This window comes from Rhinopithecus roxellana, chromosome 7 (assembly GCF_007565055.1).
Source record: "Rhinopithecus roxellana isolate Shanxi Qingling chromosome 7, ASM756505v1, whole genome shotgun sequence".
Lineage (NCBI taxonomy): Eukaryota > Metazoa > Chordata > Mammalia > Primates > Cercopithecidae > Rhinopithecus > Rhinopithecus roxellana.
This window is the reverse complement of record NC_044555.1, coordinates 80,726,460-80,743,634: the sequence shown is the minus strand read 5'-3', so window position 1 is coordinate 80,743,634 and position 17,175 is coordinate 80,726,460. Positions and strand designations below refer to the sequence as shown.

The window sequence follows — 17,175 nt, the reverse complement described above, 5'->3', positions numbered from 1 at the left end:
TACGAAGGAAGTGTTGGAGCGTGCTTTGCTCATTTATTTTTTTCGCCATGTTGTGGTTAGGGTGCACTAGTGGACCGCGGGTGGGGGTGGGGCTCCCCAAAAGCCTGGCAGGCCTCCGGATGCCGTTCCGAGACGCGGCGCGAAGGAGTTAAGCGGGCCGGCGGGTGACATCACCTCATTTACATAGGAGCGCCCATAAAGCGGCGCCCGCCGCACCCCGCCCGACAACTCGGTGGTGGCCACTGCGCAGACCAGACTTCGCTCGTTTTCGTGCGCCTCGCTCCGGTGAGCCCCAGGGCCCCTGCCTCCTTCTGCCTTCCTGCTTCAGTCCCCTTCCCACGGTGCTCGCCCTTTCATCATCCGCTTCCCTGTGAAGGCATTTCCTAAAGCCGAGCCGGAGTGGTTCTCCCGGGGAAGGCTGCTTTGGGGAGCTGGGGGGATGCGAAACACCCTAGATGCTGGGTAATGGGGTGGGAAAATCGATGATTTAAGAACAAAACCGAAAAACTGGCGTTTTGCCATGCTGCTCGGAGGGGACCTTAAGAAATTTCTTGGTGTTCGCCCGCAAAGGTATTGTGCGTTGCCTGGGAGGCTGAGATGGGGGAGAACAGACAGGTCCTTTGTTCTGAGGTTCATCTCCCGAGCCCCGAGCCTCCTCCCAGCCTCGGACGGCTGCGCGGGCTGCATCTGTGTAGCCTGGCCGCGGTGGGGCTGTGCTATGACATTTTCACAGTCCTTCTTGCAGAGACATGTGTGCCAGGGATGCCGAATTGCTAGGAGAGCAGGCAAGACCGGCTTCGGGGCGCGCGGCAGTCGCTTTGTGTGCGGGGCTGCATTGTGGCGCGGGCGAGGAAGCGGGTAGGGCGGTGGTCGGAAGCTCCAGCCGCGGCCGCCGCCTTTGTGAGAGGACGAGAAAGCCAGATCCGGCCCGCATCCTTTGCGGAGAGGCCGCGGCTAGAAAAAGGAAACGCTTTTGCTACCTGGGTTCCATTTTAAGAATTCTTGCCGATTTTTCCCACTTGAATTCGGAAGTGGCTTTCCTATTTCCTTGTCCTAGCCAGCCTTTAATTTTAAACGCTGTAATGAACAATTCGCATTGGTCAATTTCTTTTATTCTGCAAGATTCGGCTTTGAGAGGCATCCGCCCTCTTTGGTCCCCAGCGTTTTGAAATATGGGGAGGAGGGGCGCGGGGGGTGTCGCCCCTTTTTCTGTAGAAAGAGGAAGCTCGTGAGTGTGGAACGGCAGCGGAAGGAGGGCGAGAAGGGTTTTCAGGCTGCGGGTCGCAGGGCAGAAGCGCAGTTCCCAGCCCAGAGACACTGGGGTGGGTGGCTCTTCCTCACGCTCGCTCTTGGTTTGTTCCCTGCAGCTTTTCCTCCGCAACCATGTCTGACAAACCCGATATGGCTGAGATCGAGAAATTCGATAAGTCGAAACTGAAGAAGACAGAGACGCAAGAGAAAAATCCACTGCCTTCCAAAGAAAGTAAGCTCCGACCCACCCCCATCTTTAGAAAGGCTGGGTGGGAGCGGCCGGTGGGAGGGCGGGAGGCTGGGAGGGGCCGCGGGAAGAATTCGGGAGGGGGGAGTGCGGGGGAAGAGCCGACAGCTGATGAATGTGGCTTGCAAAGGTTAATTAAAAATGGTTTTGCAGCCAACAAAGGGCTTTAGTAATTTAGTTATGGAATATTTAATATGCCATATTAATATAAAAACACGTTTGTCCGTTAAAATGTACTTCTATTTAGTATATTCAATATACATATTTTATTCCATTATGGAATACCTTGCAGAATGTTTGATTTGAAAAGATGCTTTAAATGAAAGCCCTTTATAGTAGTCTGTACTGAATCCTTTAATCATCTCCCTCCATTTTTTTTTTTTTTTTTTTCTGGTCACAGCAATTGAACAGGAGAAGCAAGCAGGCGAATCGTAATGAGGCGTGCGCCGCCAATATGCACTGTACATTCCACAAGCATTGCCTTCTTATTTTACTTCTTTTAGCTGTTTAACTTTGTAAGATGCAAAGAGGTTGGATCAAGTTTAAATGACTGTGCTGCCCCTTTCACATCAAAGAACTACTGACAACGAAGGCCGCGCCTGCCTCTCCCATCTGTCTATCTGGCTGGCAGGGAAGGAAAGAACTTGCATGTTGGTGAAGGAAGAAGTGGGGTGGAAGAAGTGGGGGTGGGACGACAGTGAAATCTAGAGTAAAACCAAGCTGGCCCAAGGTGTCCTGCAGGCTGTAATGCAGTTTAATCAGAGTGCCATTTTTTTTTTTTTTTTGTTCAAATGATTTTAATTATCGGAATGCACAATTTTTTTAATATGCAAATAAAAAGTTTAAAAACTTAGCTGGTGTGTCTGGTCTCTGGAAGGATCGTGGATGAAACCTTTGCAAAGAGGCCTACCTCTTGGTCCACTGGGGAGGGACAAGCATCTGGTGACTGGATGAATTCCCTTATGGCATAGAAATGGGTTTCACCCAGGTATGCAAAATACCTTGTCTATACTAGGTGATCATTTTCTCAGGCTGATTGAATTCCTAGTATGAGTTGTATGAGAACTTTAATAAAAATATATTTGCAGTTATGGGTTTTGATAAGCTGACATTGCATTTATTGCACGTGCTCAAGAAAATGAAGGTGATAATTTACAGCACAGTGACTTATTTCAGGCATCAAATTGAACTTGGTTATTTAACCAAGTGCTAGTATTAACATAGACGAGTAAAAATTACATTTTTAGCAGCTGCGTTAAGGAATTTAGGACTTTTGCTTACTCATTTTCTAATGGCCGGTTTCTATATTAGAGTTCAATACTTAAAATTGCTTTAATGAATACAGTTAACCATTAGTGAACATGATTTTAAATTTATTGAGTCCTCTTAGTTTGAATAATCTTTGGATTTAAAAGACACTTATTCGATCTTTTGGGTTTAAAGGACACTAGCAGGACACAGGTGAGATTTGTACTAAGTTTAAATCCAGCAGGAATTAATTGACTCACATTTAGGTCTTTAAGTCCTTGGTAACTTCTCAATCATCGGAAGTTATTTTCGCTGATGAGTAAAAGCAAAGTCCTTGGTGCGGAAAGATGGAAACAACATCAATTTTTTAAGAGTTAAAAAAGATTTGCCATTCTATAAGGTCCTTAATGGATTCCTCGGTTCTGTAGGGAAGGGTGGAGAATTTTTTTTTAAATAAGCACCAATTTTATTAAGACGAAACAGCATTTAAGAAGGCTTTTAGTTCACTGAATGCTCTGCAAAGCTAAATTTTACAATGCAAATGTCCAAGAAGTTAAACATTTTTCTCTCAAAACCGACTTACGAAAATACCCTCTTTGAAGCAGAGGGGTAGGGAAAATTGTTGATCACTATTAAACTGGTTGCTTTCATTTCCTTTGCTCAACACTTATTTTGAGAAATGCACAGGAAACCATTTACCTGTGGTTTAGACAATCAAGTAGACCATCAGGCTAGAAGCCTTGCTCTGCGTTGCAAGGGAAGGGGTGTGTACCCGCTGCTGCAGAGGCTGCTGCAAAACCTGAAGCGCCACAGCCCGCTCAGCTGGGTGAAGAGAGGAGTAAGCACAAAGGCTCTGGAGCCATCTCAAGATGGAGACGGGCCTGGAGCCCTGCAGTTTTCTTTTCTTGCCTATAAGGAAGGGTGTGCGCACAGTGCAAATGCCCGAGGCGCAAAGAGAAACCATTCCCACGTAGGTTTTTGCTGTGTGCCTTTTTCAAGCAATGCAAAGACGAAAGAAGATTTTAAGAAATGAACACAGCTCCAGAGTTCCTCAGTTGAAGAAGGAACATTTACGAAAAGGGATGATTCATGGAATAGAAGGCCTTTCTTTCCTAGAGGGACAAAGCTAAAACATAGCAAAAAATAAAAATAAAATAAAAAATCTGGTAAAGATTGAATTCAGGCTGCTTGACGTGTGGAATGGGGAAATTCAGAAGCTTCTGCCCATATCACACTCTATACACTTAACTGCTGCTCCTGGGGATGGGAGAGACTCCATTTATTTATTTTCTAAATTTTGACGGGGGATTCTTTGTTTTTCCCAAGAGAGATTCTTCCCAGAAGGGCTAGGGATATTTATGAATCATTGTGGGGATATATGTTCCTGCTACGTAGGACTTGGGAGTCGACAGTATTTTTCACAGATACAAAGGGGACATTAGGTTTACCCTTAGAATGAGAGAATGTTGGGATTGAAGGAGACCCTATGACTGTTTCTCTTCCCCACAGGAGAAAACAGGCCAAGGTAGCTTAAGTAAGCCCTGAAGGTCACGCAGTTTAGTCTGGGATTTCTGCAAATTTTGAATTGATCGAGACAAAGCAAAAATAAAGGAAACAAAAAGAGACTAACTAAAGGACCTTTGAGATTGAGCTGGCTTCATTTTGAAATCTCGCAAATTTGTCAACCTTCACAGCTACATTTCCAGCCTTCCAGTGGTTGGAATTTTAAAGCTATTTTTATTCTTTTGGGAGAACAACACAGCTTTTGGGCTGTGTATGCAAAGATTGAGTGTGTATAGGGGGGAGGGGGGATTCAAAATCTTAACAAACCTTGAGTCTCTCGGCAACCCATTATAGTCAGAATCAGGTATTGTCTCTTTTAAATGCACAAGGAAGGTCTGTTTATTTTCCCCTAAAGAAGCATCTAATTCCTCAAGAGACAAAAAGAAAATATTTTTGCATTTTTTTCTAAACATATGGGGTCAATTTTGTGCTTACTAGAAAGAACAGTGCATTTTAGAGACAACATTACAGACAAAAAGTCAAAATAAAAAATCTTGAGTCTTTCTTTGTTCAAGAATGTAAACTTAAAACATTGTTTAAGAACGTTGAAAGCACTCAGTGCTTCATTTACCCAGTAGCCTTCACTAGCCTAGCAAGAAAATAAGAAAAAATACCCTCCGCACTCCACACTCCCCAAATTCTTTCTTTTAGATTATGCTTTCAAGAGTGGCTTACACTGCAATCTAAGAGAATCAAACACACCAATTTGGGACTTAACTAGGTTTTCTCTGTATGAAATGAGAAGGGATGAAATTACAAATGTAAGGCAGAGATGTACAGCAAAGCAAGCTAGGAAGAAAATATGTTTCTAAGACCTGTATTTACCTAGTTTATATTTTCCTTGGACACTTGCATAGCATTTTATTTCTCTAATCACATTGTCGTGCTAGTACCATCTTTGCTCCTGGCTTCTGAAACTTTTGTAGGCAGGGCTGGTGCATGCTACATTCATTGTGTGCATACACCATGCACTCTTCCTTCTGTGCCCCAAAGTGCCTTGCATAGTATTAGACACATATTAGGGCTTTAATATACACTTCTCCCCTTACTTGATGGAGACTTCATTTTACTTATTTATTTATTTATTTATTTATTGAGATGGGGTCTCCCTCTGTCACCCAGGCAGGAGGGCAATGGCGCAATCTCAGCTCACTGCAACCTCCGCCTCTCAGGCTCAAGATCCTCCTACCTCAACCTTCCGAGTATCTGGGACCGCAGGCATGCACCACCATGCCCAGCCAATTTTCTTTTATTTTTTTTTCTGCCACGTTGCCCAGGCTCCTCTCAAACTCCCAAGCTCAAGCAATCCACCCGCCTCGGCCTCCCAAAGAGCTGGGATTACAGGTGTGAGCCACCACGCCCAGTCGAGACTTCATTTAACATGCTGGTTTTGGGGTCCCTTTGAACATGTGAATGTCATGTTAGACATCACAATTTTAAATATGTTTTTAAAAATATATTTAAAGAGCTTTGAACAGTAATTTGCCACTGACCTTGGTTGTGCTGATTTTTTTTTTTTTTTCTGAGATGGAGTCTCGCTCTGTTGCTAGGCTGGAGTGTAGTGGTATGATCTCGGCTCATTGCAACCTCCGCCTCCCAGGTTCAAGCAATTCTCCTGCCTCAGCCTCCCGAGTAGCTGGGACTACAGGCGCACGCTGCCATGCCGGGCTAATTTTTTTTTTTTTTTTGTATTTTAGTAGAGACAGGGTTTCACCATGTTGCCCAGGCTGGTCTCAAACTCCTGAGCTCAGGCAATCCACTCACCTTGGCCTCCCAAAGTGCTAGGATTACAGGCTTGAGCCACCGCGCCCGGCCAGTTGTGCTGATTTGAATCAATACTTATAGCCAACTCCATATTATGAAGCCAGAGCACTGGATCATTAGTTCACTCCACCAGTTCATGCCAGTTATTTCGTTTGCCACAGAGACATGGTTGTAAATAAGAAGATGTAGTCCCTGCCCTTTTGTGCCCTTCATTAGTTACGAGATGCATTTTTCATCTGACTCCAAGTGGAAAATACTAAGAAATTATTCTTCTCCATTTTTAGGGTACATGATGAGTCTAAGGGCTTCGGATTTCTAAATGAGGTTTAATACCTATTCTTTGCTTTACAGTGGCCATGTTTCCAAATACATCTAGAATGAATAATTCAAATCCCTCCAAAAGTTCAATGGTGAGTGAAGTTTGAAGGAAACTGACTGATTCTTCACCTTGCAATCAAATATTCTATTAGCATAGAAAGATTGGGCATGATAACTCTTGCCTGTTATTTTTTGAGAATCCTTTCTGAGGAATACCCAAAGATCTAAAAATGGAGTGGATGAATAGCATTTTGTTGTTGTTGTTGTTGTTTTTTCTGGGCAGGGTCTTGCTCTATTGCCCAGACTGGAGTGCAGTGGCTCTATGATAGCTGCACTATAGCCTCGAACTCCTAGGCTCAAGTGATCCTCCCACCTCAGCCTCCTGAGTAGCTAGGACTACAGGCATGTGCCACCAGGCTTGGCTAATTTAAGTTTTTTTTTTTTTTTTTTTTTTTTTAGTAGAGACAGAGTTTTGTTATGTTGTTCAGGCTGATCTCAAGTTCATGGCCTCAAGTGATCCCCCTGCCTCCACCTCCCAAACTGCTGGGATTACAGGTGTGAGCCACCACACCCAACCTGGATAGATAGCATTTTAAAATCTATCTTTTGCTAGGATTTTGTGGCTTAGATGTTGAATCTCCAGAGAAATACTTCTTATTGCTAAATCCTTCCCCTCCTCTGTTTGCCTTCTCTTTCCATTCAACTGTATGATTGTTGGGGGCTGAAATGGTTGCTCAAATTTTGAAATCCCTCAGAGAACCAAGCAAAATGATGACCACTTGTATCCATAAGCACAGCACCTGGCTGGCTGAGGACTGGTCGCATTTGTTTAGTAGGATTCCACAGTTTGGAACTTCAATGGAGGGGGACAATAATCTATTCAAAGCAGTTGGAGCTATTCCTGTCACGTTATTGTCAAACCACAGGAAATTATGCCTTTCCTCATTACCACATTGAGCGCTGTAAGTGGCTGATACCTTTGGCCACACAGAGAGTTTGTGATAGCGTTTTTTTTAATCTAGAAACAAAAATATTTCATAAGATTAAAAAATATATATGGAATGCCACATGGTTATTTCTACTTAAAATGATGATGGCTTGCTTGGAGGGTAGAGTCATTCTTTTTTTTTTTTTGAGGCAGGGTCTCACTCTGTCACCCAGGCTGTAGTGCAAGTGCAGTGGCACGATCATGGCTCATTGCAGCCTCGACCCCCCAGGCTCAAGCAATCTTCCCATCTCAGCCTCCTGAGTAGCTGGGACCACAGGTGTGTACCACCAGGCCTGGCTAATTAGAAAGAGGCATTCTTTACTCAACAAACATTTACTGAGCACCTAGTGTTTGCCTGGCTCTTTCCAAGTTGCTGGAATAGGAAGTTGAATAAGGCCCGGGCCTACTCTTGGTCTATGGGAGAGGCAAACCTGTGCGAATGAACAGCCGTATCCGACCTGAGCCAGATATTCATTCATTTATCCAACTACGATTCACCCAGCTTCTATTTTTACCAGGTAAGACACTGAGCCAGGAGATAAACTGGAACCAGATTGTGAAGGGCCCCTGAGCCAGGCTAAGGAGTTGGAAAATTACCCTTAGGTAATTGGGAGATATTAGAAATAAAATCATTTCATCCACATGAGGCAGTCTGTAGACCCTTCTTGTTTAGAAATGTAGCTATAGGGAAGGAGGGTGAAGAAGACACTGTCCATACTTGTCACTGAAAAAGCATATTGACATCATCAGTGTTGCAGCAACCTCATATAAGAAGGCACTAAATCTTACTTTTATTGGTATTTCTTGGCCCACATTTCGAAAAGATGGGCTTGTAACACCTCTATATTACGAACACTTCATGGTCATTTGGTACCAACTTTTATACTGGAGTGGAAAGAAGTTTAATTAATTTGAAATGGTTAAAATTACATTTTTGTGTGGAGATCTCTGAGGTTTGCAGTGCCTCTAAGGTTTACACATTAAAAGCTGGTCTTCAATCATGTATTAGGTTCCTGGGGCAGCTGTAACCAATCCCTACAAACTTGGGGGCTGAAAACAACAGAAATGTATGCTCTCATGTTTTGGAAGCCAGCAGCCTGATATCGAAGTGTCGGCAGAGCCAGATTCCCTCCAAAGACTCTAGGAGAGACTCCTTCCTTGCATCTTTCAGCTTCTGGTGGCTCCAGGTATTCCTTGGTTTTTGACTGCGTCACTTCAATGTCCACTTCCATTTTCATGTCGCCTTTCCTGCGTCTGTGTCTTCTCGTCTTTCTCTTATACAGGCACTTCTCATTGGATTTAGGGCCCACCTGGGCCATCCAGGCTGATCTAATCTCAAGATCCTTAATTACATCTGCAAAAAAACTCTTTCCCAAGTAAGTTAGCGTTCACAGGTTCCAGGGATTTGATATGGACAGATCTTTGGTGGAGGGAGGGCTGCTATTTAACCCACTATAAATTGTCATCAGTGGGTTGTCTAGTAGAGGCACTGTAGTGTGATGGTTGAAGTGATCAGGCGGTCAGCACTGTGGGCAGGGCCATTTTACCGAATGAGTGGGTTTGTGGAAGGAGAGAGGACAACTGAAGTTTTTCGACATTAATCAGAACATTATCCAGTGATTTAAGGACCAATATGGAAAAACTTCTAGGACCCGTAAGTGGGTGAAGAGAAAGGGGTATGGAAGGAAGGAAAATGAAAGGTTTGTAATTGGTTATATGTTTCCTGTGATTATAGGGATGAATAACACAGGTGGTCATAGCAGAAAACAGTTGTGCTTCCTCAAGAGCAGTGAAAAATACTATGTGGGAAAAGAAGTATATATACTACCCTAAGTAATTAGAGAGGCCAGTCGCAAAATTTAAAAAAGAAAGTAAAAAAGAATATAATCTGAATGGGTTTTTTTGAAGAAAGGATAGTAGTTATATAACCCTGAACTTGTCATTTCAAACATTATTGGTAACTTGAGCTAGGAAGGTGAGAGCACCGTGAGTTCATATATGCAAACGTAAATTCTCAAAGCCATATGTGCATGCCTAAGGCATTCCTCTAAGGTTCCACTGACTTTCTTTGTATAAGCTCCATGTTATAACAGATGTATAAATGTACACGCAACATGCATCGAGAACAAACATATTGGCTTCTAATGTTTGGAACCGTCCGCCTATCAGGCCTTCTTTTCTGAAATAAATTATGAAATTTCCCAACAGGAGAGATGGATACCAAGAAGGAAATCCATTTAGGTCCTCAACCCATTCAAATAATAAATCCTTCAGATTAGAAAGAGGTGAGGTCAATTGAATCTAACATAGACATTAAGAACTATCTGCCCCAAAGAAGGCTACTTCACACTTTTGACCATATTCCTTTGAAACAGGGAGGATTCATGTTCTCTCTCCTCTCCTGGAAGCTGACAGATACCTGTGTATGATGTTGACATTTATGTATGTCTAGAATGCCTGAGGCATTTGGTATGGCCAAGGCCGGTTGTGACTTGGCCCCCTGCCACCATTCTTTGTACCACAGGTGTTTCCAAGTAGGATCTCATTCGAGTTGGGAGGGTGAGTTAGGGCTTTAGACCACAGGAGCAGCTGAGGGAAAACTGTAAGGGGCCAGGCTTAGCCAAGAAAAGAAGGCTGAGAAAGATCCAAACCAGACAGCTGGCTACCATTCTAACCTCTATCCCCACCCCAGCGCTACCACACTTCAGGCCACACCCTATCCAGAGTGTGGTTTTCAAACCACAGGCTGTGTCGTAGGAAATCAATTTATTGATTCTTGCCAGCATTGGAAACAAAAATTAAAAAAAAAAAAAAGACAAAATAAATCACTAAAAAGAAATCAAGCAAGAATTACCAGAACTCCCCAGCATGGTAAGGGTAACTATTGTTTATCAAACTTCTGTTTGAGTTATTTATGAGCGAGAGAAATGACTGATCTGTGCTGTACAATGTTTCTCTCAGTGTGAGTCAGACTCACACTTGTCAAGACTTCCATCCCCCAACCTCCTGCCTGCTTATGGCCTCAATTCCTTTCTTTTCTCTGTCTAGGTTTGACTCCTAATCACTCACTTCAGATTGATTTTAAGCCCTCTCCTCCCCATGTCCGGCTGAAATCTTCCTTCACGTCCCAGTCCTGAATCCACTCCGAGAACCTGTTTGCCATTTTTTCACCCAGGCTCCCTAGTACTAACATAAAATGATACACTTTGCCATGCTGTCACCTCAAAATTTGTCACTTGTTCCCGGTCAGCTTCCTATTAGCTGTGCCACCTTGCAGAAACTTCCTAACTTCTATGAGCTTCACTCTTCTCACCTGCCCAATGCAGAAGGGGATGGCCATGACACATGGGGTTGCTGTGAGAGTTGAAGGAAATATGTATATTGTAGGTGCTCAATATATGGTCTCCTTTATTATTGCAACAGCCTCTTAGTTCACAAATCAATGCACTATTATTACATGAAATACTTCTTACTTGACCTCTTTGTAGCGTGTGTGTGTGTGTGTGTGTGTGTGTGTGTGTGACAGGGTCTCACTCTGTCACTCAGGCTGGAGTACAGTGGTGCAATTTTGGTTCATTGCAGCCTCTCCAACTCCTGGGCTCAGGTGATCCTCCTGCCTCAGCCTCCCGAGTAGCTGGGACTACAGGCGCATGCCACAATGCGTAGCTAATTTTTTCTCTGGGTAGCTGTGATGGTTAATACTGAGTGTCAACTTGATTGGATTGAAGGATGCAAAGTGTTGATCCTGGGTGTGTCTGTGAGGGTGTTGTCAAAAAAGATTAACATTTGAGTCAGTGGACTGGGAAAGGCAGACCAACCCTTAATCTGGGTGGGCACCTTTAATCAGCTGCCAGCATGGCTAGAATATAAAGCAGGCAGAAAAACATGAAAAGACTAGACTGGCCTAGCCTCCCAGCCTGCATCTTTTTCCCGTGCTGGATGCTTCCTACCCTCGAACATCAGACTCCAAGTTCTTTAGTTTTGGGACTTGGACTGGCTTTCCTTGCTCCTCAGCTTGCAGATAGCCTACTGTGGGACATTGTGATTGTGTGAGTTAATACTTAATAAACGCAGTTCTGTCCCTCTAGAGAACCCTGACTAATACAGTAGCTTTTGACAGTGTTGACCACAGTCTACTTTCTGAAACCCTCTCCTCTCTCACCATGTTTAGTCTCTGACTTCTCTATTCCACCAATGTCTCTGATTGCCTTTTCTCTCTTACCCCATAAGTGTTGCTGCTCCCTGGTTTGGATCTTTTGCTTACCTCTTTTGGTATCTGACTTCACCTGGCAGACTAGAGGTTAGGTCTTTAGTTTCTAGATTTTTCTTGAGTTCTGAGCTTCACCTCATCTTATCTCTGCAACACAGAAACCCCAGATAGCTGCTCATTCCTGCTCCAACTCTTACTTCTGTTTCAGGGCCCAGTGTCTCAGCATAGACTTAGAACATGGTGCTACTTTATTCCTCTCCCAAGAAGTCATGTGACTCACTGTGTTAACTTTAAAAAATAATCGTAATTTCAAATTTACAGAAGAGTTGCAAGAATAGTTAAAAGAATTCTCTATATCCTTTACTTAGATTCACTAATTGTTAACATTTTACCATATTTACTTTATCTCTCACCTCTTTTTTTTCTGAACCATTTTCTGAACCCTTTGAAGGTACCTCAGCTTATATTTCTTAAGAACAAGAATATTGTCTTACATAACCACAGTGCAATGATCAAATTCAGGAATTTTAACATCAGTGCTGTGATATTGTTATCTAATATAAAGTCCATATTTAAGTGTTGCCAGTTGCTCCATTGTCCTTTACAGCCCTTTTCTTCCTCCTCATCTGGGATCCAATCCAGGATCATGCATCACATTGAGCTGTCATGTCTCTTTACCCTGGAACAACAATTCCTCAGCTGCTCTTTGTCTTTTAAGACAGTCACATTTTTGAAGAATATGAACCAACTGGCTTGTAGAATTTCTATCATTTTGGATTTGCCTGTTGTTTTTTTCGTGATTAGAGTCAGATAATTTGCAGTAGGAAAACTGATAAAGGATGTTGTGTCCTTCCTGGTGCCTCACATCAGGATGCACGTACTGCTGATTTATCCCATTCATTGATAACTTGGATCACTTGTCTAGATGGTTGCCACCAGGTTTCTGCATTGTAAGGCTATCATTTTTCCCTCCGTAACTAGTAAGTAACCTGGGGGAAGATAGTTGGAGGCTCAGGCTCAAGTCTCCTGTTCTTCCTCAGACTTCCACCAAGTAGTTTTGGCACTTATTGATGATTCCTGGCTGAACTGATTATTTCTATGATGTCAGCAAAAACGATGAATTTATGACACTATCATTTCTTCCTTTTTTTTCGAGACAGAGTTTCACTTTGTCACCCAGGCTGGAGTACAATGGCATGATCTGGCTCACTGCAACCTCCGCCCCTCAGGTTCAAGCAGTTCTCCTGCCTCAGCCTCCCGGGTAGCTGGGACTACAGGTGTATGCCACCACACCCTGCTAATTTTTGTAGTTTTAGTAGAGATGGGGTTTCACCATGTTGGCCAGGCTGGCCTTAAACTCCTGGCCTCAGGTGATCCGCCTGCATTGGATTCCCAAAATGCTGGGATTATAGGCATGAACTACTGTGCCTGGCCCCTATCATTTCTCCTAATGTGACTTACCATTTTCTTATGTTCTAACCTGTGTGTATAAACCAACAAAAATGCAATTTCAAAATTTATATGCTAACAATAATAAAAATAACAGTAGCTTCTATATGTAGGCCCATGGGCTTATCCTGCCTAACTAGACACAACATTATAGAGGTGCAATGTTGCAAGGAATATTTTCTAAGACTTTGAAAATGTGGCTGATGCAAGCTTGTGCTGTCATTTCAGTCTTTAAGAGTCAGCTTAGGGCTTGTTTGCAACTGACATTCTCATGTGTTATGACTGTGATTTTAAAAGAGAATAGAGATGCATGTATGTAAACCACATTCATGTTCAGTTCATACTAAATCTTTAACATTAGTTTTGACTGACCACAAATATTATTCAGTTCTCATAATCTGGCAGAGAAATTTCTGTCATTAGTTCTGTGGGGCTACAACAAAGCCTTGAGGTGTCGAGGAATCAGGTAGAGGCAGATCCTTTTCAGGTTCCTGCTAGATAACAGATGTTTGCATTATAAAGGAAAACTAAACACAAGTGGAATAATTGGGCACAGCATTCAGAACTGTCATTTCTGCAACTGCACCATAGGAAGAAGGCCTCTGCTCTTTCTCTGAGAATCAAGAGGTGGCCTCAGAATTGCGAGCTTGGCCAAGCGTGGTGGCTCACGCTTGTAGTCCCAGCACTTTAGGAAGCTGAGGCGGACAGATCACCTGAGGTCAGGAGTTCAAGACCAGCCTGACCAACATGGGGAAACCTTGTCTCTACTAAAAATACAAAATTAGCCGGGCATGGTGGTGCACACCTGTAATCCCAACTACTTGGGAGGCTGAGGAAGGAGAATCGCTTGAACCCGGGAAGCAGAGGTTACAGTGAGCTGAGGTTGCAGCATTGCACTCCAGCCTAGGCAAAAAGAGTGAAACTCCATCTAAAAAAAAAAAAAAAAAAAATTGCGGGATTGACTTTGGTCAGGTGCCTACGTTTCCGTAAGCCTTAAACAAGCATCGCCCATTCTACTGGTCAAACACACCTTCCTAACACTAGCGTGAGAGGAATGAAAAGGTAGAGCACTTCAAGGGTGTCTGGCCGTCTTCCATTTTCTACCTGGAAAAAATGTCTTCATCCACGTACTGCTGTTTGCTTATAACAATTGTGCCCTGTATTATCTGAGTCTCAAGGCCTGTGTTAACATAGCTGCATACCTGAACAATGACTCACCCCTAAAGTCATTTTCAAGACACCCTGACCATGAGTTTGTTATGGAAATAAAGAAAAAGTTTATGATTTCAGTGACAGTTGTCCTCCAAAGAGGCAGAGTCCTCAATATGTAATAACAATTAATAGAAACTTTCTCTTGTGTTTTTTAGGGTGGAGTAGCAGATGATCTTTTTAAAGTGTTTTTAATTATTAAACTTTTTGGAACACATCCATTTATGGGTTGAAATATCAAAAGAATATGAAAAATACATTCCCATTCGACTGATCGCCCTCACTGTCTTGGGATAATGCTTTTTATTAGTTTCTTGTTTAACCTCCGATATATATGCAAAAACAAATATGTAGTATTGTTTTAATGTCCCCTCCTCTTACACAGTTGGTATTATAAATCATCTTCCTAATATAATATTCTTAAAGTTAACATTGTTATGAATAATGCATATTTATTTATTTCAAATAAATCAAACAGTATAGAATGGACTGAAAGAGAAAGGGAAAGTTCCTCTAACTTTCAACTCATTTTCCAGAGATAGCCACTGTGAACAGTTTTATGTGAATCATTCCAGATGTTTTCTAATAATAGTGTTAGTGGTAAGAGCTGCTTGTGAACGTTTTTGGAAAATTGAGAGCCGGTTGTTAAACGAAGTCACTATTAAATGATATAAACTTACAATAAAATAAATTATATGAAAAGTAAAGGTAATAAATGCTTAAAATGCATCACTGCCTAATTATTTTACACATTTTACTATTACTGTGCTCTTAGGGTTATTTACATCTGCTATATCTGTATGGTGGAAATACTATAAAATGCTGGCTGCAGGCATCTCTTCCCAACTCCTCTTAAGGACGTGACACCTCTACTGATGCTATGGTTTGAATGTTTGTCCCCTCTAAAACTCATGTTGAAACTTAATCCCCAGTGTGGCAGAATTGAGAGGAGGGGCCATTAAGAATTAATTGAGTCATGAGGGCCCAACCCTCAAGAATGGACTAATTCATTCACAGATTCATGAATTAATGGCTTGTGATGGGAGGGGACTGGTGGCTTTATAAGAAGAGGAAGAGGAAGAGAGACCTCAACTAGCTTGCTCAACCCCCTTGCCATGTGATGCCCTGTACCACCTTGGGACTCTGCAGAGTCCCCACTGACAAGAAGGCCCTCACCCCAGAGGTAGCCCTTTGACCTGGGACCAGCCTCCATAACTGTAAGAAATAAATTCTGGCTGGGCATGGTGGCTCATGCCTGTAATCTCAGTGCTTTGGGAGGAAAAGGTGGGAGGATTACTTGAGGCTAGGAGTTGGAGACCAGCGTAAGCAACACAGCAAGATCCCATTTCTAAAAAAAAAAAAAATTGTTTTAATTAGCCGGGCATGGTGGCATGCACCAATGGTCCTAGCTACTCAGGAGGCTGAGCCTAGGAGTTTGAGGATGCAGTGAGCTATCATGCACCACTGCATTCCAGCCTGAGTGGCAGAGAGAGACCCTGTATCTAAGGAATAATAATAGCAAATAAATAGAAAAAAATCCTTTTCTCTATAAATTATCCAGTTTCAAGTATTTTGTCATAAGTCACAGAAAATGGGCTAAGACAATTGCCATAAAATATAAAATATAACCCCCCAAAATGACTCAAAAATAATAAATGTAAAGGTGCAACTAAAATGCCAACACAATACTTTCAAATTTAAAGAAAATTAGCATTATAGTAAATGGCATTGCTTAGTCAGGAAAAAGCCTGGCTAACTCTCATGGATGTACAAATGCCCTTTTCCTTTTTTATTCAAATACCCAAGTAGATAAGACCTGTCTTCCCTCATCCTGGAAAACCTCCTCTTTCATTTGACAAATATTCTATGTAGATGCTCTCTCCTCTAGTAGGGAGAGATTAATCTCCCCAACATTCACACTTGAGGGCGGGCTAGATTTAGTGACTTACTGACGAAAATCTTTGTATGGAACCAGAAGGGAAAAACAGTAATACTATAGTAGAGAAACTTGGCAAACACCCCTTTAACTAACTGATGAAGACTAGCATCACAAGTGATATCATGTGGACATCATGTACCCTCCAATATGTTGTGATGAGAAGGGGACTTCACCAACTCCAAAAACCCGTATCTGCAGTGTACAAGAGGAAAAGTTTCCTCAATGCTCCTAGGGTTCATGGCTAGGTCTGAAATAAAACTGATAAAGACACACTAACAGGAAAAAGCATATGCATTTACTTAATCAAAGTTTTACGTGATACGAGAGCCTTCAGAAATGAAGAGCCAAAGACCCAGGAAAAATTTTCCATTTCATGCTTAGGTTCAATGAAGAATGGACAGCCATGTAGCAATGTGATTGGACAAAAGGGTATGATCTAATGGTAACAGACTAAGGTGGGAAACCCAGCAAGGCCTGTCTATTCCAATTATTCTTGGTCTCTCTGTGTAGCTTTCCTTCCTCCTGAGTACGGAACAGGACCTCTCTGGAGTGAGGGTCTTATGACCTACAGTCAGACAAGGTAGGTCAGAGAATTTCTTTATGGTCAGCTCCTACACAGAAAGGGGAAGATATTTAATACTTCTAGGCTCTATGGCTTGATTTGAGGAACAGGAGTTCTAGTTTCTATGGCTTCCTTTGGGGAGAAAGAGGAACAGGAGAAAGAAGGGTGGGAGAAGTTCAGAGAGAGATCTTGTTTCTGAGGCCCTGTCAATCTCCTTCAGTTCAAAGTATTCATCGTGACAAGGCACCATATTTTGGGGTATTGTGTTCTGAGCTCTGGCATCAGTCTAATGGGGAAAACATCAGGCGAACCCAAATTGAGGAACATTCTACAATACAGCTTACTGGTACTACTGAAAATTGTCAAGGTCATGAAAAGACAAAAAGAATCTCACAGAGGAGAGAAGACCAAGGAGACATGACAACTA

General features: G+C 42.6%; 2 protein-coding genes across 2 annotated transcripts in view; one reads left to right on the top strand and one right to left on the bottom strand.

Moving 5' to 3' along the window:
* Positions 1-169: 169 nt before the first annotated feature.
* TMSB4X (thymosin beta 4 X-linked) lies at positions 170-2,351 on the top strand. The gene is made up of 3 exons (XM_030934449.1): positions 170-285; positions 1,368-1,483; positions 1,899-2,351. Exons 2-3 carry the CDS (start codon positions 1,384-1,386, stop codon positions 1,931-1,933), a joined length of 135 nt encoding a protein of 44 aa, XP_030790309.1. The 5' UTR covers positions 170-285; positions 1,368-1,383; the 3' UTR covers positions 1,934-2,351.
* A 609-nt stretch (positions 2,352-2,960) lies between these two features.
* The window catches only part of FAM9C (family with sequence similarity 9 member C), a 39,633-nt gene continuing 25,418 nt past the window's right edge, over positions 2,961-17,175 (bottom strand). The window contains exon 7 of the mRNA XM_030934448.1: positions 2,961-3,168. The gene's annotated coding sequence lies outside the window, so the exon portion shown is untranslated. The remainder of the gene's footprint in view (positions 3,169-17,175) is intronic.

Coding starts and splice junctions, on each gene's coding strand:
- TMSB4X (XM_030934449.1), top strand. CDS start 1,384: ATGTCTGACAAACCCGATATGGCTGAGATCGAGAAATTCGATAAGTCG. Junction 1,484..1,898: donor TCCACTGCCTTCCAAAGAAA/GTAAGCTCCGAC, acceptor TTCTGGTCACAG/CAATTGAACAGGAGAAGCAA.